General features: G+C 34.3%; 1 protein-coding gene across 3 annotated transcripts in view; it reads left to right on the plus strand.

Moving 5' to 3' along the window:
* Positions 1-19,428, plus strand: part of g2e3 (G2/M-phase specific E3 ubiquitin protein ligase) — a 37,379-nt gene extending 17,951 nt beyond the window's left edge. For all 3 annotated transcript variants that reach the window (XM_061987673.2, XM_061987674.2, XM_061987672.2), the window contains 15 exons: positions 4,840-4,937; positions 5,014-5,115; positions 5,214-5,338; positions 5,408-5,576; positions 7,942-8,048; positions 8,185-8,301; positions 8,377-8,501; positions 15,208-15,304; positions 15,363-15,521; positions 15,585-15,736; positions 15,801-15,985; positions 16,069-16,241; positions 18,677-18,716; positions 18,783-18,954; positions 19,018-19,428. In XM_061987673.2, coding sequence (XP_061843657.1) covers positions 4,840-4,937; positions 5,014-5,115; positions 5,214-5,338; positions 5,408-5,576; positions 7,942-8,048; positions 8,185-8,301; positions 8,377-8,501; positions 15,208-15,304; positions 15,363-15,521; positions 15,585-15,736; positions 15,801-15,985; positions 16,069-16,241; positions 18,677-18,716; positions 18,783-18,954; positions 19,018-19,277 — 2,081 coding nt within the window. In that variant the 3' untranslated portion in view covers positions 19,278-19,428. The remainder of the gene's footprint in view (positions 1-4,839; positions 4,938-5,013; positions 5,116-5,213; positions 5,339-5,407; positions 5,577-7,941; positions 8,049-8,184; positions 8,302-8,376; positions 8,502-15,207; positions 15,305-15,362; positions 15,522-15,584; positions 15,737-15,800; positions 15,986-16,068; positions 16,242-18,676; positions 18,717-18,782; positions 18,955-19,017) is intronic.
* Positions 19,429-24,340: the final 4,912 nt, after the last annotated feature.

Below are 24,340 nucleotides of genomic sequence, written 5' to 3' on the forward strand. Positions count from 1 at the left end.
TAAGATTGTCAGTTTTTATCTAAAAAAGATTTTCATTTTATTCATCGATTTAAATAAAAATAAATATAAACCATTTTTTTAAAGGAAATTAATGTAATTTAATAAATACATATACTTTTATTTATTTGGATATTTATATATAATTTTTGCAATGGAAAAAATATATATTCTTTTCTTCTATACATTTATTCAAAAAAGTGTTTTTATGACTGGCAGGTTTTGTTTGTTTTTATTAAAATGAATGTAGTTATAAAATTATTGTTTTGGTTATTTATGTATTTATACATGTTCTAAATTGTCAGTTTTTATCTAAAAAAAAGATTTTCATTTTATTCATCGATTTAAAAAATTATGTAAAATAAATATAAAATTGTCAGTTTTTATCTAAAAAAGATTTTCATTTTATTCATCGATTTAATACAAATAAAATAAATATAAACCATTTTTTTAATGGAAATTAATGTAATTTAATAAATACATATCATTTTATTTATTTGGTTATTTATATATAATTTTTGCAATGGAAAAAATATATATTCTTTTCTTTTATACATTTATTCCAAAAGTGTTTTTATGACTGGCAGGTTTTGTTTGTTTTTAGTAAAATTAATGTAGTTATAAAATTATTGTTTTGGTTATTTATGTATTTATACATGTTCTAACTTGTCAGTTTTTATCTAAAAAAAGATTTTCATTTTATTAATCGATTAAAAAAATTATATAAAATTGTCAGTTTTTATCTAAAAAAGATTTTCATTTTATTCATCGATTTAATCAAAATAAAATAAATATAAACAATTTTTTTAATGGAAATTAATGTAATTTAATAAATACATATTTTATTTATTTGGATATTTATATATAATTTTGGCAATGGAAAAAATATATATTCTTTTCTTTTATACATTTATTCCAAAAAGTGTTTTTATGACTGGCAGGTTTTGTTTGTTTTTATTAAAATTAATGTAGTTATAAAATTATTGTTTTGGTTATTTATGTATTTATACATGTTCTAAATTGTCAGTTTTTATCTAAAAAAAGATTTTCATTTTATTCATTGATTAAAAAAATTATGTAAAATAAATATAGAATTGTCAGTTTTTATCTAAAAAAGATTTTCATTTTATTCATCGATTTAATAAAAATAAATATAAACAATTTTTTTAATGGAAATTAATGTAATTTAATAAATACATATCATTTTATTTATTTGGATATTTATATATAATTTTGGCAATGGAAAAAATATATATTCTTTACTTTTATACATTTATTCCAAAAAGTGTTTTTATGACTGGCAGGTTTTGTTTGTTTTTATTAAATTTAATGTAGTTATAAAATTATTGTTTTGGTTATTTATGTATTTATACATGTTCTAAATTGTCAGTTTTTATCTCAAAAAAGATTTTCATTTTATTAATCGATTAAAAAAATTATGTAAAATAAATATAAAATTGTCAGTTTTTATCTAAAAAAGATTTTCATTTTATTCATCGATTTAATAAAAATAAAATAAATATAAACAATTTTTTAATGGAAATTAATGTAATGTAATAAATACATATAATTTTATTTATTTTGTTATTTATATATAATTTTTGCAATGGAAACAATATATATTATTTTCTTTTATACATTTATTCCAAAAAGTGTTTTTATGACTGGCAGGTTTTGTTTGTTTTTAGTAAAATTAATGTAGTTATAAAATTATTGTTTTGGTTATTTATGTATTTATACATGTTCTAAATTGTCAGTTTTTATCTTAAAAAAGATTTTCATTTTATTAATCGATTAAAAAAATTATATAAAATTGTCAGTTTTTATCTAAAAAAGATTTTCATTTTATTCATCGATTTAATCAAAATAAAATAAATATAAACAATTTTTTTAATGGAAATTAATGTAATTTAATAAATACATATAATTTTATTTATTTGGATATTTATATATAATTTTGGCAATGGAAAAAAAAAATATTCTTTTCTTTTATACATTTATTCAAAAGAGTGTTTTTATGACTGGCAGGTTTTGTTTGTTTTTATTAAAATTAATATAGTTATAAAATTATTGTTTTGGTTATTTATGTATTTATACATGTTCTAAATTGTCAGTTTTTATCTAAAAAAAAGATTTTCATTTTATTCGTCGATTTAAAAAATTATGTAAAATAAATATAAGATTGTCAGTTTTTATCTAAAAAAGATTTTCATTTTATTCATCGATTTAAATAAAAATAAATATAAACCATTTTTTTAAAGGAAATTAATGTAATTTAATAAATACATATACTTTTATTTATTTGGATATTTATATATAATTTTTGCAATGGAAAAAATATATATTCTTTTCTTCTATACATTTATTCAAAAAAGTGTTTTTATGACTGGCAGGTTTTGTTTGTTTTTATTAAAATGAATGTAGTTATAAAATTATTGTTTTGGTTATTTATGTATTTATACATGTTCTAAATTGTCAGTTTTTATCTAAAAAAAAGATTTTCATTTTATTCGTCGATTTAAAAAATTATGTAAAATAAATATAAAATTGTCAGTTTTTATCTAAAAAAGATTTTCATTTTATTCATCGATTTAATAAAAATAAAATAAAAATAAAACAATTTTTTAATGGAAATTAATGTAATTTAATAAATACATATAATTTGATTTATTTGGATATTTATATATAATTTTGGCAATGGAAAAAATATATATTCTTTTCTTCTATACATTTATTCCAAAAGTGTTTTTATGACTGGCAGGTTTTGTTTGTTTTTAGTAAAATTAATGTAGTTATAAAATTATTGTTTTGGTTATTTATGTATTTATGCATGTTCTAAATTGTCAGTTTTTATCTAAAAAAAGATTTTCATTTTATTAATCGATTAAAAAAATTATATAAAATTGTCAGTTTTTATCTAAAAAAGATTTTAATTTTATTCATCGATTTAAATAAAAATAAATATAAACAATTTTTTTAAAGGAAATTAATGTAATTTCATAAATACATATAATTTTATTTATTTGGTTATTTATATATAATTTTTGCAATGGAAAAAATATATATTCTTTTCTTTTATACATTTATTCCAAAAGTGTTTTTATGACTGGCAGATTTAGTTTGTTTTTAGTAAAATTAATGTAGTTATAAAATTATTGTTTTGGTTATTTATGTATTTATACATGTTCTAAATTGTCAGTTTTTATCTAAAAAAAGATTTTCATTTTATTAATCGATTAAAAAAATTATATAAAATTGTCAGTTTTTATCTAAAAAAGATTTTCATTTTATTCATCGATTTGATAAAAATAAAATAAACATAAACAATTTTTTAAATGGAAATTAATGTAATTTAATAAATACATATAATTTTATTTATTTGGATATTTATATATAATTTTTGCAATGGAAAAAATATATATTCTTTTCTTTTATACATTTATTCCAAAAAGTGTTTTTATGACTGGCAGGTTTTGTTTGTTTTTATTCAAATGAATGTAGTTATAAAATTATTGTTTTGGTTATTTATGTATTTATACATGTTCTAAATTGTCAGTTTTTATCCAAAAAAAGATTTTCATTTTATTCGTCGATTTAAAAAATTATGTAAAATAAATATAAAATTGTCAGTTTTTATCTAAAAAAGATTTTCATTTTATTCATCGATTTAAATAAAAATAAATATAAATATAAACAATTTTTTTTAATGGAAATTAATGTAATTTAATAAATACATATACTTTTATTTATTTGGTTATTTATATATAATTTTTGCAATGGAAAAAATATATATTCTTTACTTTTATACATTTATTCCAAAAAGTGTTTTTATGACTGGCAGGTTTTGTTTGTTTTTATTAAAATGAATGTAGTTATAAAATTATTGTTTTGGTTATTTATGTATTTATACATGTTCTAAATTGTCAGTTTTTATCTAAAAAAAGATTTTCATTTTATTAGTCGATTAAAAAAATTATGTAAAATAAATATAAAATTGTCAGTTTTTATCTAAAAAAGATTTTCATTTTATTCATCGATTTAAAAATAAATAAATAAATATAAACAATTTTTTAATGCAAATTAATGTAATTTAATAAATACATATAATTTTATTTATTTGGTTATTTATATATAATTTTTGCAATTCTTTTCTTTTATACATTTATTCAAAAAAGTGTTTTTATGACTGGCAGGTTTTGTTTGTTTTTATTAAAATGAATGTAGTTATAAAATTATTGTTTTGGTTATTTATGTATTTATACATGTTCTAAATTGTCAGTTTTTATCTAAAAAAAGATTTTCATTTTATTAGTCGATTAAAAAAATTATGTAAAATAAATATAAAATTGTCAGTTTTTATCTAAAAAAGATTTTCATTTTATTCATCGATTTAAAAATAAATAAATAAATATAAACAATTTTTTAATGCAAATTAATGTAATTTAATAAATACATATAATTTTATTTATTTTGTTATTTATATATAATTTTTGCAATTATTTTCTTTTATACATTTATTCAAAAAAGTGTTTTTATGACTGGCAGGTTTTGTTTGTTTTTATTAAAATGAATATAATTAAAAATCAGTTTTTGTTTATGTAGTTATTTATTTAATAAATGAAAAATATGTTTTTAATTGTATTTATTTAAAAGTCTTGCAGTTTTTTTATTAAAATGTAATCAAAACATTTGTTATTTCAGTTATTCGCCCTTTTTTTGTGATTTTTCATTGAATTGAACAAACAAAATATATTTTTAATTGCATTGAGACCGATGTTTATTAGAGACTGGCAGGTCAAAGTAGTATCATAATAATAATAATGATGAATTGTTCTTGTGCAGCTTGTGTCCTGTGCAGGAGCTCAGAAGACGACCCCGCCTTGTTTGGGGACAAGATGCGTGTGCAGGAACACAACCTGTCTGTGCACTACTTCTGTCTGGTCAGTGTGTGTGTGTGTGTGTGTGTGTGTGTGTGTTTTTACATCAACACAATGACCCCTGACCCTCCCCTTGTAGCTGACATCCTGCGGCGTGTACCAGCGCGGCAAGGAGGGCGAGGGTGTGTTGGGCTTCCTGGTGGACGACATCAAGAGGGAGAGTCGGCGCTCGGCCCGCCTGGTGGGTGTCACCCGTGACCTTTGACCCGTTGGCCAGGCGGCGCTGACTTGTGTGTGTGTGTGTGTGTGTGTGTGTGTGTGTGTGTGTGTGTGTGTCAGAGGTGCTGCGTGTGCAAGAAGAAAGGAGCGTGCGTGGGCTGCAACGTGACGAGCTGCAGGAAGATGGTGCACTTCCCGTGTGGACGCCAACACCAGTTCATCTCTCAGTTCACAGGAGATTTCCCGTACGTACGCGCCTCTGCTCCGACCTTTGACCCGCTTCTAACACCCAGTGTGTGTGTGTCACGGTTCAGGTCTTACTGTCCCGACCACAGTCCCTCTCAGTCTGTGTGCGTGACCTCCGACCTGAGTCTGGTGCGGTCGTGTTCAGTGTGTCTGGACTCCCTGGACCCGGTCCTGTCCTACCACGTCCTCAAGTGTCCATCTTGTCACGGCAGCTGGTTCCACAGGGACTGTGTGCAGGTAACATCACTTTACTTTACTTTACATTACTTTACCACGTCCTCAAGTGTCCATCTTGTTAACATATTAATAATATATTATGAGATGATGATAAATATTGATATGATATCATGAAGTAACTTGTTATGAATAATATAATATATTATGAGATGGTTAATATCGCTCATCCTTACCCTCATTGTGTATTTAGGGAAAATACTTCCAGTAAATAACCTGTTCTATTTGCTTTTACCTTCTATTTACCTTATTTGGTCTTTGATTGACCTTCAATAAACTTATTTTACCGTTTTACTTTTATTTACTTTCTTTTACCTTTTATTTACTACTTTCATTTCTATGTGTCTTATTTTACCTTTTAGTTGATCTTTTTGACCTTTTATTTACAATCTTTTACCTTTTGTTTGTCTTTTTTACCTTCTGTTTACAATCTTTTACCTTTTGTTGATCTTGTTTACCTTCGGTTTACAATCTTTTACCTTTTGTTGATCTTTTTTAACCTTGAAGTTACTTCTTGTTTAAATTATTTACCTTCTGTTTACCTTATTTGATCTTTGATTGACCTTCAATAAACTTATTTTACCTTTATTACTTGTATTTACTTTCTTTTACCTTTTATTTACTACTTTAATTTCTATTTGTCTTCTTTTACCTTCTATTAACCTTATTTTACCTTTTGTTGATCTTTTTTTTACCCTGTAGTTACTTCTTGTTTAAATTGTTTACCTTCTATTTATCTTATTTGGTCTTTGACCTTCAATAAACTTATTTGACCTTCTTTTACCTTTATTTTACCTGCTTTTTACTTGTATTTACTTTATTTTACCTTTTATTTACTACTTTTCCTTTCAATTAATCTTTTACTTTCTTTTGACCTTTTTTTTTTTACATTGTGTTGATATTTTTTACCTTCTATTTACCTTATTTGATATTTGATTTACCTTCAATAAACTAATTTGACCTTCTTTGACCTTTTTTACCTTTTATTTACAATCTTTTACCTTTTGTTGATCTTTTTTACCTTCTGTTTACAATCTTTTACCTTTTGTTGATCTTGTTTACCTTCGGTTTACAATCTTTTACCTTTTGTTGATCTTGTTTAACCTTGAAGTTACTTGTTTAAATTGTTTACCTTCTGTTTACCTTATTCGATCTTTGATTGACCTTCAATAAACTTATTTTACCTTTATTACTTGTATTTACTTTCTTTTACCTTTTATTTACTACTTTAATTTCTATTTGTCTTCTTTTACTGTCTATTAACTTTATTATACCTTTTGTTGATCTTTTTTTACCCTGTAGTTACTTTTTGTTTAAATTGTTTACCTTCTATTTACCTTATTTGGTCTTTGATTGACCTTCAATAAACTTATTTGACCTTCTTTTACCTTTATTTTACCTGCTTTTTACTTGTATTTACTTTATTTTACCTTTTATTTACTACTTTAATTTCTATTTGTCTTCTTTTACCTTCTATTAACATTATTTTACCTTTTGTTGATCTTTTTTTACCTTGTAGTTACTTCTGGTTTAAATTGTTTACCTTCTATTTATCTTATTTGGTCTTTGATTTACCTTCAATAAACTAATTTGACCTTCTTTGACCTTTTTTACCTTTTATTTACAATCTTTTACCTTTTGTTGATCTTTTTTTACCTTCTGTTTACAATCTTTTACCTTTTGTTGATCTTGTTTACCTTTGGTTTACAATCTTTTACCTTTTGTTGATCTTGTTTAACCTTGAAGTTACTTCTTGTTTAAATTGTTTACCTTATTCGATCTTTGATTGACCTTCAATAAACTTATTTTACCTTTATTACTTGTATTTACTTTCTTTTACCTTTTATTTACTACTTTAATTTCTATTTGTCTTCTTTTACCTTCTATTAACCTTATTTTACCTTTTGTTGATCTTTTTTTAACCTTGTAGTTACTTCTTGTTTAAATTGTTTACCTTCTATTTGTCTTATTTGGTCTTTGATTGACCTTCAATAAACTTATTTGACCTTCTTTTACCTTTATTTTACCTGCTTTTTACTTGTATTTACTTTATTTTACCTTTTCTTTACTACTTTTCATTTCAATTAATCTTTTACTTTCTTTTGACCTTTTTTTTTTACATTGTGTTGATATTTTTTTACCTTTTATTTACCTTATTTGATATTTGATTTACCTTCAATAAACTAATTTGACCCTCTTTGACCTTTATTTTACCTTCTTTTTATTTTTTATTTACTTTGTTTTGCCTAATGTATGTGTGTGCGTGCGTGTGTGTGTGTGTGTGTGTGTGTGTGTGTGTGTGTGTGTGTGTGTGTGTGTGTGTGTGTGTGTGTGTGTGTGTGTGTGTGTGTGTGTGTGTGTGTGTCAGCGCCAAGCGCACAGTGCGGGCGTGTTCTTCTTCAGGTGCACACTGTGTAACAACAAGGAGGAGTACCAGGAGGAGATGAAGCGTATGGGAATATACATGCCAGAGAGGTACACACACACACACACTACACACATGTGACACACACACACTGTGCACATAGAACCCGGTCTGTGTGCACATAGAACCCGGTTTGCGTGCACATAGAACCCAGTCTGTGTGCAGACAATAGATGTGTTTGTGCAGAGATGCATCATGGGAGTTGGAGGCCCACGCCTACTCTGAGCTGCTGGAGGTCTACTCCAACTGCGACGCCCACTTCTGCCTCGACGACTGCGGACGCGCGCACTCCGCCCAGGGCGGGTAAGACCCGGTCCGCGTTGGCGCGCCCTCTGGCTGACGCCCGCTGAGTTACGACGGTTATTATTGGTCTTCCAGGTGGTTCCAGGTGATCCGCTGCCGGCTGTGTGGATCCAGGGGAACTCACAGGAAGTGTTCCGGTCTCAACGTGGACACCCAAGACTGGGCCTGTCCTGACTGTGCCAAGGCCACTGATGGCAGAGGTGACACCCCACTCACACATTCATTCATCCATTCATCCACTCATCCATCCATTCACACACTCATCCAGCCATGTATTCATCCATCCACTCACCCATCCATTCATCTACCCATCTATTCACCCACTTATTCACTTACCCATCCACCCACGTATCTATTATCCACTCATCCATCCATTCACCCACTCATCCATCCAGCCATTTATTCACCCATCCACTCTCCCACCAATTTATCCACACCCTGTCACCCATCCACACATCCATTCATGTATCCATCCACTCACTCATCCATCCACCCATTAATCCACTCACTCACCCACCCACCCATTCATCTATCATCCGCTCATCCATCATCCTTCCATTCATTTAGCCATGTATTTATCTATTCACACACTTATCCAGCCATCCATACATTCATCCATCCACTCACTCACCCATCCACCCATGTATCTATCATTCACTCATTCATCCAGCCATTCATTCATCCACCCACTCACCCATCCACCCATTTATCTATCATCCACTCATCCATCATTCACCCACTCATCCATCCATTCACCCACTTATCCATCCACTCATCCATCCATTTATTCGTTCATCCATCCATTCACACACTCATCCAGCCATTTATTCATCCATCCACTCACCCATCCATTCATCTACCCATCTATTCACCCACTTAGTCACTTACCCATCCACCCACGTTTCTATTATCCACTCATCCATCCATTCACCCACTCATCCATCCAGCCATTTATTCATCCATCCACTCTCCCACCAATTTATCCACACCCTGTCACCATCCACACATCCATTCATTTATTCACCCATCCACTCTCCCACCAATTTATCCACACCCTGTCACCCATCCACACATCCATCCATTCATTTATCCATCCACTCACTCATCCATCCACCCATTTATCCACTCACTCACCCACCCAGCCATTCATCTATCATCCGCTCATCCATCATCCTTCCATTCATTTAACCATGTATTTATCTATTCACACACTTATCCAGCCATCCATACATTCATTCATCCACTCACTCACCCATCCACCCATGTATCTATCATTCACTCATTCATCCACTCACCCATTCATTCATCCATCCATTCACCCATCCACCCATTTATCTATCATCCACTCATCCATCATTCACCCACTCATCCATCCATTCACCCACTTATCCACCCACTCATCCACCCATTTATCCACTCATCCATCCATTCACACACCCATCCAGCCATTTATTCATCCATCCACTCACCCATCCATTCATCTACCCATCTATTCACCCACTTACCCATCCACTCACGTATCTATTATCCACTCATCCATCCATTCACCCACTCATCCATCCAGCCATTTATTCATCCATCCACTCTCCCACCAATTTATCCACACCCTGTCACCCATCCACACATCCATTCATTTATTCATCCATCCACTCTCCCACCAATTTATCCACACCCTGTCACCCATCCACACATCCATTCATTTATCCATCCACTCACTCATCCATCCACCCATTTATCCACTCACTCACCCACCCACCCATTCATCTATCATCCGCTCATCCATCATCCTTCCATTCATTTAGCCATGTATTTATCTATTCACACACTTATCCAGCCATCCATACATTCATTCATCCACTCACTCACCCATCCACCCATGTATCTATCATTCACTCATTCATCCACTCACCCATTCATTCATCCATCCATTCACCCATCCACCCATTTATCTATCATCCACTCATCCATCATTCACCCACTCATCCATCCATTCACCCACTTATCCACCCACTCATCCACCCATTTATCCACTCATCCATCCATTCACACACCCATCCAGCCATTTATTCATCCATCCACTCACCCATCCATTCATCTACCCATCTATTCACCCACTTACCCATCCACTCACGTATCTATTATCCACTCATCCATCCATTCACCCACTCATCCATCCAGCCATTTATTCATCCATCCACTCTCCCACCAATTTATCCACACCCTGTCACCCATCCACACATCCATTCATTTATTCATCCATCCACTCTCCCACCAATTTATCCACACCCTGTCACCCATCCACACATCCATTCATTTATCCATCCACTCACTCATCCATCCACCCATTTATCCACTCACTCACCCACCCACCCATTCATCTATCATCCGCTCATCCATCATCCTTCCATTCATTTAGCCATGTATTTATCTATTCACACACTTATCCAGCCATCCATACATTCATTCATCCACTCACTCACCCGTCCACCCATGTATCTATCATTCACTCATTCATCCAGCCATTCATTCATTCACCCATTCATCCATCCACTCACTCACCCATCCACCCATTTATCTATCATCCACTCATCCATCATTCACCCACTCATCCATCCATTCACCCACTTATCATCCACCCATTTATCCGTTCATCCTTCCATTCACACACTCATCCGGCCATTTATTCATCCATCCACTCACCCATCCATTCATCTACCCATCTATTCACCCACTTATTCATATACCCATCCACCCACGTATCTATTATCCACTCATCCATCCATTCACCCACTCATCCATCCAGCCATTTATTCATCCATCCACTCTCCCATCCATTTATCCACACCCAGTCACCCATCCACACATCCATTCATTTATCCATCCACTCACTCATCCATCCACCCATGTATCCACTCACTCACCCATGTATATATCATTCACCCATTCATCCATCCACTCACTCACCCATCCACCCATTTATCTATCATCCACTCATCCATCATTCACCCACTCATCCATCCATTCACCCACTTATCCACCCATTTATCCACTCATCCAGCCATTTATTCATCCATCCACTCACCCATCCATTCATATACCATCTATTCACCCACCTATTCACTTACCCATCCACCCACGTATCTATTATCCACTCATCCATCCAGCCATCTATTCACACACTTATCCAGCCATCCATACATTCATCCATTCACTCACTCACTCACCCATCCACCCATGTATCTATCATTCACTCATTCATCCAGCCATTCATTCATCCACCCATTCATCCATCCATCCACTCACTCACCCATCCACCCATTTATCTATCATCCATCATTCACCCACTCATCCATCCATTCACCCACTTATCCATCCACTCATCCACCCATTTATCCATTCATCCATCCATTCACACACTCATCCATCCACTCACCCATCCATTCATCTACCCATATATTCACCCACTTATTCACTTACCCATCCACCCACGTATCTATTATCCACTCATCCATCCATTCACCCACTCATCCATCCAGCCATTTATTCATCCATCCACTCTCCCATCAATTTATCCACACCCTGTCACCCATCCACACATCCATTCATTTATCCATCCACTCACTCATCCATCCACCCATTTATCCACTCACTCACCCACCCACCCATTCATCTATCATCCGCTCATCCATCATCCTTCCATTCATTTAGCCATGTATTTATCTATTCACACACTTATCCAGCCAGCCATACATTCATCCATCCACTCACTCACCCATCCACCCATGTATCTATCATTCACTCATTCATCCAGCCATTCATTCATTCACCCATTCATCCATCCACTCACTCCCCCATCCACCCATTTATCTATCATCCATCATTCACCCACTCATCATCCATTCACCCACTTATCCATCCACTCATTTATCCGTTCATCCATCCATTCACACACTCATCCAGCCATTTATTCATCCATCCACTCACCCATCCATTCATCTACCCATCTATTCACCCACTTAGTCACTTACCCATCCACCCACGTTTCTATTATCCACTCATCCATCCATTCACCCACTCATCCATCCAGCCATTTATTCATCCATCCACTCTCCCACCAATTTATCCACACCCTGTCACCCATCCACACATCCATTCATTTATTCACCCATCCACTCTCCCACCAATGTATCCACACCCTGTCACCCATCCTCACATCCATTCATTTATCCATCCACTCACTCATCCATCTACCCATTAATCCACTCACTCACCCACCCAGCCATTCATCTATCATCCGCTCATCCATCATCCTTGCATTCATTTAGCCATGTATTTATCTATTCACACACTTATCCAGCCATCCATACATTCATCCATCCACTCACTCACCCATCCACCCATGTATCTATCATTCACTCATTCATCCAGCCATTCATTCATCCACCCACTCACCCATCCACCCATTTATCTATCATCCACTCATCCATTATTCACCCACTCATCCATCCATTCACCCACTTATCCATCCACTCATCCACTCATTTATCCGTTCATCCATCCATTCACACACGCATCCAGCCATTTATTCATCCATCCACTCACCCATCCATTCATCTACCCATATATTCACCCACTTATTCACTTACCCATCCACCCACGTATCTATTATCCACTCATCCATCCATTCACCCACTCATCCATCCAGCCATTTATTCATCCATCCACTCTCCCATCAATTTATCCACACCCAGTCACCCATCCACACATCCATTCATTTATTCATCCATCCACTCTCCCACCAATTTATCCACACCCTGTCACCCATCCACACATCCATTCATTTATCCATCCACTCACTCATCCATCCACCCATTTATCCACTCACTCACTCACCCACCCACCCATTCATCTATCATCCGCTCATCCATCATCCTTCCATTCATTTAGCCATGTATTTATCTATTCACACACTTATCCAGCCATCCATACATTCATCCATCCATCCACTCACTCACCCATCCACCCATGTATCTATCATTCACTCATTCATCCAGCCATTTATTCATCCATCCACTCACCCATCCATTCATCTACCCATATATTCACCCACTTATTCACTTGCCCATCCACCCACGTCTCTATTATCCACTCATCCATCCATTCACCCACTCATCCATCCAGCCATTTATTCATCCATCCACTCTCCCATCATTGTATCCACACCCAGTCACCCATCCACACATCCATTCATTTATCCATCCACTCACTCATCCATCCACCCATGTATCCACTCACTCACCCATGTATATATCATTCACCCATTCATCCATCCACTCACTCACCCATCCACCCATTTATCTATCATCCATCATTCACCCACTCTTCCAGTCATTCATCCATCCACTCACTCGCCCATTTATTTATCATTCACTCATCCATCCAATTACCCGTTATCCATCCACCATTCATCCGTCCATCCATCCACTCACTCACCCATGTATCTGTCATCCACTCATCCATCCATCCATTCACACATGCTGATTGCTGTATGAGTTTATTAATTAATAATGAACAGTTTGCTGAGAGATGAAAGTGAACGATTGATAATTGATTGATGATTGATTAGTAGATGAATATATGATGGATTAATAATGACTGATTGATGGATGATGGATTGATAATTGATTATAGGATTTAATGACGGTGGATGGATTGATTGGTGATTGATTGATGGTCAGATGGATGTATTTATTATTGGTTGACAGTGGATTGATTGATAGTTAATTATTGATAAGTGATTGAAAATATATAGATCTATTGGTTGATGGTGGATTGATTGATTGATTGTTGTCTAATGGATGGATTTATTGATAACAGGTGATCATTTATTGATGATTGATTGTTGGATGGAGTTATTGATGATTGGTGGAATTTTTTTTGATGATTGATTAATATTTATTGTTAGAAAGTTGGATGGCTAAATGGATTGATGCATTGATGGATGGATGTGTGAATGGATGGATGAGTGGATGACAGATACATGGGTGAGTGAGTGGATGGATAACGGGTAATTGGATGGATGAGTGAATGATAAATAAATGGGCGAGTGAGTGGATGGATGGATAAATGGATGAGTGAGTGGATGGATGAATGACTGGATGAGTGGGTGAATGATGGATGAGTGGATGATAGAAAAATGGGTGGATGGGTGAGTGAGTGGATGGATGAATGAATGGATGTGTGGATGGGTGACTGTGTGTGGATAAATGGATGGGAGAGTGGATGGATGAATAAATGGCCAGATGGATGAGTGGGTGAATGGATGGATGAGTGGATAAATGGATAAGTGGGTGAATGGATGGATGAGTGGGTGAATGATGGATGAGTGGATGATAGATAAATGGGTGGATGGGTGAGTGAGTGGATGGATGAATGGGTGAGTGGATGGATGAATGGATGAGTGAGTGGATGGATGAATGACTGGATGAGTGGGTGAATGATGGATGAGTGGATGATAGAAAAATGGGTGGATGGGTGAGTGAGTGGATGGATGAATGAATGGATGTGTGGATGGGTGACTGTGTGTGGATAAATGGATGGGAGAGTGGATAGATGAATAAATGGCCAGATGGATGAGTGGGTGAATGGATGGATGAGTGGATAAATGGATAAGTGGGTGAATGGATGGATGAGTGGGTGAATGATGGATGAGTGGATGATAGATAAATGGGTGGATGGGTGAGTGAGTGGATGGATGAATGGGTGAGTGGATGGATGAATGAATGGCTGGATGAATGAGTGAATGATAGATACATGGGTGGATGGGTGAGTGAATGGATGGATGAATGTATGGACGGCTGGATAAGTGTGTGAATAGATAAATTGATGATTTGGCGTCCAACACAGCGTCCCTGGCTGCGTCTCCTCAGGTGTCGACGAGGAGGAGGAGCCGGCTGCCCAAGAGTCCTCTAAGCTCCTCCCCCCCAAGCATCAGCTGCAAAAGGTAACCAAGGTGGTGGTTGCATGTGGGCGTGGCCTCACTGTTTTGCGGCGTCCCCCAGGCCGTCGGGATCACCCGAGGAGCTCCTGCGGGCGTTGGTGCCTCCCCGCCAGCTGCGGGCCCGGCTGCAGGTGGAGGTGAGCCAGGAGCAGGCGCTGGCGGCCGCCGTGAAGCTACTCAGGGGGCCGGACTTCGACCCCGCGCGGCGTCTGTCCGTCAGGTGCGTTCACGTGGGAGGGGCCTCTGACCTTCCGCCGTCAACGGCCTCGCCGTCTTCGCGCAGGTTCCGAGACCACCAGCGGGCGTTTCACGGCAGCCCTTGGAGCGGCGACACGGCCAGGAAGTACTTCTTCAAGGTCCTGGTGCAGCAGATTCAGGACTCTCCGCTGTTCGAGGGTCCGGATGGGTGTAAAAACCTGGCGCTGGACTCCCAGGGTAAGGACCCAGACCGGAAGTGGACCCGCGGTCCCGGCCTGACTCTTTGCGGTGTCGTGCGCAGCTCTCCGTGACGACCAGTACTTCGACGCCGGCTGCCTGCTGGCCCTCGCCGTGGTCTACGGCGCGCCGCACGTGGGCTTCTTCTCGCCGGCGCTCTACCAGTGCTTGTTCAACTTCCCGCCCAATCGCTCGCTCAGCATCGCTCACATGACGCCCGACACGCACCTGAGCCGCCAAGTCCTCAGGGTGAGTACCGCACACAAACAAACACGTGCGGCGGCCGGGCGGGCGGGTTTGCCTCAGCGCCGTTTTCCATGGGCTGCCTTCAGATGGCGCAGGCGGAGTCCGTGGAGCAGCTGAGGGACGCCATGGCCGCCAGCAAGGACTTCCTGGAGGTAGCGGGCTGCGGCCGACCAATCGGGAGCCTCCAGGAACAAGGCGCCCTGGTGGAGGACCTGGTGAGCTTCCTGCTGATCGCCAGGATGCAGCTGCCCCTGCAGAGGTGAGCGCCGCTTTGCATTGTGGGAAGACACACATTGGCCCATAGATTGATTGATGACTTAATTGGATGAATTGATTGATATGGATGGATTTAATGAGCTCCCAGTCTGCGGAACACTCTCCCTGACCACCTGAGGGCACCACAGACTGTAAATGCTAGTTTTTATTTTTATTATCTTTTTATGTATTTTTTTAGTACACTGTAGCACTTTGAGGTTGTTTGCTCAATGGAAAGTGATTTTTACAAACAAAATATATGATTATTATTTATTAATAACAGATTGTTGAAAAGCGATTTAATGATGGATTTATTAATGATTTATTAATCATTTGATTGATGATTGATTAATGGTCAAGTGGATTTATTGATTTATAATTGGTTGACGATAAATTGATTACGAGTTGATTAGATATATTGATGACTGACTGATTGATTTTTAGTTTATTGTTGGTTGATTGATAATTGATTAATGGATTTATTGGTAATGGATGGATTTATTTATAACATATTGTTAGATTGATTGGTGATGGCCGATTTATTGATGATGTAGTAATAGATTGATTGCATATGGGTTATTGATGACTGGTAGATTGATTAATGGATGGATTTATCGATAACTGATTGATTGATTGATGATGAATGGGTTTATTGATGGTCGATTGATAATTGATTAATGATTTATTGATGGTTGGATTTATTGATTGATAATTGGTTGACGGTGGATTGATTAATGGATGGATTTATTGATAACCTATTGTTGTATTGATTGGGGATGGACGACTTATTGATGATGGATTGATTTATTGATAACCTATTGTTGTATTGATTGGGGATGGACGACTTATTGATGATGGATTGATGGACGGGTGGATTTATTGATTGATAATTGGTTGACGGTGGATTGATAGTTATTTAATAGATGGATTTATTGACAAATTAGACAATATAAGATTGTTGAATTGATTGGTGATGTACAATTTATTGATAATAGATTAATTGATGACGGATTGATGGACGGGTGGATTTATTGATTGATAATTGTTTGACGGTGGATTCATTAATAGTTCATTAATGGATGGATTTATTGATAACCTATCGTTGGATGGATTGGGGATGGACGACTTATTGATGATGGATTGATGGACGGGTGTATTTATTGATTGATAATTGGTTGACGGTGGATTAATTGATAGTTAATTAATAGATGGATTTATTTATAACATTCTTAGATTGGTTAGTGATGGACGACTTATTGATGATTGATTGATGGACGGGTGGATTTATTGATTGATAATTGGTTGACGGTGGATTGATAGTTACTTAATAGATGGATTTATTGACAATATAAGATTGTTGAATTGATTGGTGATGTACAATTTATTGATCATTGATGACCGATTGATGGACGGGTGGATTTATTGATTGGTAATTGGTTGACGGTGGATTGATTGATAGTTAATTAATAGATGGATTTATTCATAACATTCATAGATTGGTTAGTGATGGACGATTTATTGATGATTGATTGATGGACGGGTGGATTTATTGATTGATAATTGGTTGACGGTGGATTGATAGTTATTTAATAGATGGATTTATTGACAATATAAGATTGTTGAATTGATTGGTGATGTACAATTTATTGATAATTGATGACGGATTGATGGACGGGTGTATTTATTGATTGATAATTGGTTGACGGTGGATTGATTGATAGTTAATTAATAGATGGATTTATTTATAACATTGTTAGATTGGTTAGTGATGGACGATTTATTGATGATTGATTGATTGATTGATGGATGGACGGGTGGATTTGTTGATTGATAATTGTTTGACGGTGGATTCATTAATAGTTAATTAATGGATGGATTTATTGATAACCTATCGTTAGATGGATTGGGGATGGACGACTTATTGATGATGGATTGATGGACGGGTGGATTTATTGATTGATAATTGGTTGACGGTGGATTGATAGTTATTTAATAGATGGATTTATTGACAATATAAGATTGTTGAATTGATTGGTGATGTACAATTTATTGATAATTGATTAATAGATTAATTGATGACGGATTGATGGACGGGTGGATTTATTGATTGATAATTGGTTGACGGTGGATTGATTGATAGTTAATTAATAGATGGATTTATTTATAACATTGTTAGATTGGTTAGTGATGGACGATTTATTGATGATTGATTGATGGACGGGTGGATTTATTGATTGATAATTGGTTGACGGTGGATTGATAGTTATTTAATAGATGGATTTATTTACAGTATAAGAGCGTTGAATTGATTGGTGATGGACAATTTATTGATGATTGATTGATTCATTGATGATGGATTGATAGACGGGTGGATTTATTGATTGATAATTGGTTGAGGATGGATTGATTGATTGATTGATGGATGGTGTCCTCCCGCAGGTTCCGGGAAGGCCTGCAGACCTTGGGCGTCTTTGAGCAGGTGAGCAGCGGGTGGGCGTGGTCGTCCTTCAGGTGGCGCTAGCGAAGGCGTGTCTTGCTCTTGCAGGTGCAGCTCTTTCCCGCCGCCTTCAGCTCCGTCTTCTGCCAGGCGGAGCTTCAGCCGTCGGCGCAGACGCTGGCCGAGCTCTTCGCCCCCGACTTCTCGCCGCAGGAAGAGCGCGTGGGTCGAGAGACGGCCGCCGCGGGCTACTGGAGACACTTCCTGTTTGAGTGCGAAGGTGAGGTTTAGCTCCTCCTCCTTCTTGAAAGTGTCCCTGACAGCCGGCCTGCGTCCCCCTCAGCCGGACGCAGCTCCGTCTCCCTGCAGGACCTCCTGCGCTTCAGCACAAAGAGCGAGAGGCTGCCGGCCGCCGGCCTCCTCCCTCCGCCCTCCATCTCCTTCCTGCACCCTCCAGGCTCCGCCCCCGGCGAGGAGGAGAGTCTCTTCCCGCAGAGCAAGCCTGACCAGAACGTCCTCCTCCTGCCCGCCACCTCCTCCTACCAGGCCTTCAAGAAGTGCATGGAGCAGGCGGTCAGCCACCAGGTGCACCTCCTGCTGTAGAGGCGGGGCCAGGAGGCGGGGCTTGTCTGTCCGCAGCATTATCACAGCTACGTCATTCTTTCTTCTTCTTCATGCATATGTTGTGTGTTATTATGATGTCATATTTCATTCCCTGGACTTTCCCTTCAGACATTAGCAATAAATGTCACGTCTTCTCCTTGTTGGACTCCGTCAAATTGTTCCATTGCAGAACAAAACGCCACAAAAAATAACACAAGTTCACAATACATAAAATATGTTGTATCTATTTATTTAATGTATTATTTTGAATAATCATTTGTTTGGTTCATAATCATTGATTATAGTATATATTATTAATCAAATATTTATGATATTTCATGTATTTATTTGATTTATAATATATAGAAACAAATATTCGACATGAAATATATTAATGATAAATATATGTAATTTATTATTTTAAATAATTTGATTTATAATACCTGCGATGAGGTGGCGACTTGTCCAGGGTGTACGCCGCCTTCCGCCCGACTGTAGCTGAGATAAGAGTAGATAAGCAGTAGAAAATGGATGGATGGATAGATTTATAATACATTAAGTATCTATATTATTAATCAAATATATTGCTTTTTAATGATGTAGTTCATTTATAATATATAAATACAAATATCAGACATATTAATGTTAAAATATATGATTGTATAAATTATTAAATATATTTAATTTACTATTTCTAATATTTCAGTTTATATGTTAATCAAATATATTATTTGATTTAATTTACAATATATCAGTTAAATGTGTGATTTTATAATATAAGATTGTATACATATAGTATTAATCAAATATTATTTTTAACCATTTATTTGATTTATAATACATGGGTACAAATGTTAGACATAATATTGTTCAAATATATTATTGTATATATTAATTATTAAAAATATGTAATGTATTATTTTGAATAATTAGATTTATAATATATTATGTAATACGTTATGGTACATATTATTAATCAAATCTATTATTTTTCAATGATATATTTCATTAATAATATATAAATACAAACAGACATATTGTTAAGATGATTGTATAAATTATTATTAAATATATATAATTTTCTATTTTTAATATTTCAGTTTATATGTTAATCAAATATATATATTTTATTTCCAATATATGAGGTAAATATTTTATAATATAAGATTGTATACTTATATTATTAATCAAATATTTATTTTCAATTATTTGACTCATAATATAGAAATACAAATATCAGACATAATATTGTACAAATATATTATTGTATATATTAATGATTAAATATATGTAATGTATTTTAAATAATAATTCGATTTATAATATATTAAATATATTATGTAATACATTATGGTACATATTAGTCAAATCTATTATTTTTCAATGCTATATTTAATTAATAATATATAAATACAAGCATCAGACATAATGTTAAAATATATGAATGTATAAATTATTATTAAATATATTTAATTTACTATTTTTAATATTTTAGTTTATAATATGTTAATCAAATATATATTTTTTTTATTTACAATATAAGTTAAATATTTTATAAGACAAGATTGTATTCTTATATTATTAATCAAATATTTATTTTCAATTATTTGACTCATAATATAGAAATACAAATATCAGAAATAATATTGTTACATTATTGTATGTATTAATGATTAAAAATATGTAATGTATTATTTTAAATAATAATTAGATTTATAATATATTATGTAATACATTATGGTACATATCATTAATTAAATGTATTATTTTTCAATTATATATTTCATTAATAATATATAAATACAAGTATCAGACATAATATTGTTAAAATATATGATTGTGTAAATTATTATTAAATATATTTAATTTACTATTTTTAATATTTCAGTTTATAATATGTTAATCAAATATATATATTTTTATTTACAATATAAGTTAAATATTTTATAATACAAGATTGTATACTTATATTATTAATCAAATATTTATTTTCAATTATTTGACTCATACTATAGAAATACAAATATCAGAAATAATATTGTTACATTATTGTATGTATTAATGATTAAAAATATGTAATGTATTATTTTAAATAATAATTAGATTTATAATATATTATGTAATACATTATGGTACATATTATGAATTAAATGTATTATTTTTCAATTATATATTTCATTAATAATATATAAATACAAGTATCAGACATAACATTGTTAAAATATATGATTGTGTATATTATTAAATATATTTAATTTACTTTTTTTAATATTTCAGTTTATAATATGAATTAAATATATATATTTTTAAATTTACAATATGATAATATAAGATTGCATACTTATATTATTAATCAAATATTTATTTTCAATTATTTGACTCATACTATAGAAATACAAATATCAGACATAATATTGTTACGATACCTCAAAAAGGGACAAGCAGTAGAAAATGGATGGATGGATATATTATTGTATTTAATATGAATTTTATTATTTTCAATTTGATTTACAATATATTAGTAGTAGTATTATATGTAATATATTATTTAGATATTTATTTTACTGTCATTAATAATAATGTATTATATAAAATGTGTATATTGTTCATTATTTCTACAATATTACTTAAAGTATTACAAATACTGCTTTTATTACATACAATTGAGTAAAATACTGCTACTATACTTCAAAGGCCTCCTGTGCCACACAAGTCTTTTTATTGTGTTAATTTGGTTATTTGGCACACAACAAATCTGGTTATGTAACAATTGGTTCCAATTTACCCTGAAATTCAATCAAATTCTGGTTGGAGTTAGCGTCGGAAGTCGGAACCACTTCACACGAAACAAAGACAACTGTAGTAGTTGATGAATTGACAGGTAGAAAACAAAGATGCTAAACTGACAGTTGACAGGTAGAAAACAAAGATGCTAAACTGACAGTTGATAGGTAGAAAACAAAGATGCTAAACTGACAGTTGACAGGTAGAAAACAAAGATGCTAAACTGACAGTTGACAGGTAGAAAACAAAGATGCTAAACTGACAGTTGACAGGTAGAAAACAAAGATGCTAAACTGACAGTTGACAGGTAGAAAACAAAGATGCTAAACTGACAGTTGACAGGTAGAAAACAAAGATGCTAAACAGACAGTTGAGAGGTAGAAAACAAAGATGCTAAACTGACAGTTGACAGGTAGAAAACAAAGATGCTAAACTGACAGTTGACAGGTAGAAAACAAAGATGGTGTTCAGCGTTTTCCTGCTCAAATGAGCGGATTGTTGAAAATAGGAATCGGGGGATCACTTTTCACAAGTAAGATTTAACATTAACGTACTATTGGTTGTATTTTGTGAAAAGAAACCTATGAAATGTTCTATTTTGTCTTCATTATTTTGTCAGAATGCTTCATTTGTATGTGAAAATCACAAAGAAATCTTCTGGGGGAGGATGACCCCGCCTCCAAGACAGAATTTGGTTTTATTCTGAATCCAGTGAAACAGATTGGTGGTTTTAGCTGATATAAAGACTTTCAGGTGTTTATATATGTTTATGTTGAAGTATTTGGCAGACGCTTTTATCCAAAGAGACATACATAAAAAAAATACATATAAAACAATCACTGTAAACATGATCATTTAAGGGAAGAATGTAATAGAAAATATCAATACAAAGTGCATACTTGCCAACCTTGAGACCTCCGATTTCGGGAGGTGGGGGTGGGGGGCGTGGTCAGGGGTGGGGCGGGGCGTGGTTAAGAGGGGAGGAGTATATTGACAGCTAGAATTCACCAAGTCAAGTATTTCATACATATATATATATACAGGGCCGGCCCGTGGCATAGGCCGTATAGGCAAATGCTAAGGGCGCTGTCCATCAGGGGGCGCCATGCCAGTGCCAAAAATGTTGGAGAAAAAAAAAAAGAGAAAAAAAAGTTGTTACTATTATTTCTAAATACAAAAAATAATATCACGTTAATTAAAATGCAAAGTAAAGCCTATTTAATAGAAATATTATTTGTTACAACATTACACCCCCCCTCCTCCCCCCGCACGGTGCGCCCCCTCCCTTCCCGTATCATGACTCTTTTTGGACGTCACCACATCAAAAAATCAACACAAGATGTCAAAACGGCCAAAACTGTCAGGTGCCCAGGGAAGAAAAAAGAGAAAAGAAGAGGAGGAACGAGAAAAGACAGAGGTAGCAGGTAGGTAACGTTAGCCTACATGAAATTATTTGTCTGTTACAGAATGTGTTGGTAGACCTGGCTTTTTAGCATTAAGCTATTGTTACATGATTTGGCAATTGCTAATCAATAAATAGCTAGTTTTGTTTTAACGTCGGGTTAATATTGTGGAGGGGGCTAAATTGTTATGGAAAATAATAATGTAACGTTAGGTAATTACAGTACTCCCACCTTACATTCCTCAGGGACATTTGTATTAGATCTTTTAAGCAGGTGTTTTTTGTTTACATTGTTATTGCCTTCTGGTTAGCTAATGTTTGCCCTGCAGGTAATAGTCACTTTTCCACCCCTTTATATATTAGGTATAGTTGTAAGTTTAAAAAAAAGGTCAAAGACAAAGCTATTCGGTTTCTTGTGAGTATATACACTTCACTGCCGATGTGGGGGGGCGCCACCTAAAATCTTGCCTAGGGCGCCAGATTGGTTAGGGCCGGGCCTGCTCATATTCTATGACTGTTAAGCAAACTATGAATAATAAAACATGTGTCCTTTATCATAGCTACACGTATGACAAAAAAAAGCGCGTGAAAATCAGTGGTATTCAGTGAGGTAAGATGAATTAAATGTGCTGACAGTTCATTGCTCCTGTCAAATGAATTGCACTGAGTGGAGCGGATCACCACTCCAAGATGGCGGCCCCGCGTCTCGTCAGCGCCAGTATGCAGTAGCGGTCCATGCTTCGTGTATTCCAAAGTATTCCATTGATTTTTTTTTTTTTTATTCCAATAATGTTGGCACATTGTGTGTCGTAATAGCACATGTTGACAACAAAGTAAACCACATTAAAATAGGTTGAGGAATGATCTAGTAAAGATG

The sequence above is a fragment of the Nerophis lumbriciformis genome, linkage group LG26, assembly GCF_033978685.3.
Source record: "Nerophis lumbriciformis linkage group LG26, RoL_Nlum_v2.1, whole genome shotgun sequence".
NCBI lineage: Eukaryota > Metazoa > Chordata > Actinopteri > Syngnathiformes > Syngnathidae > Nerophis > Nerophis lumbriciformis.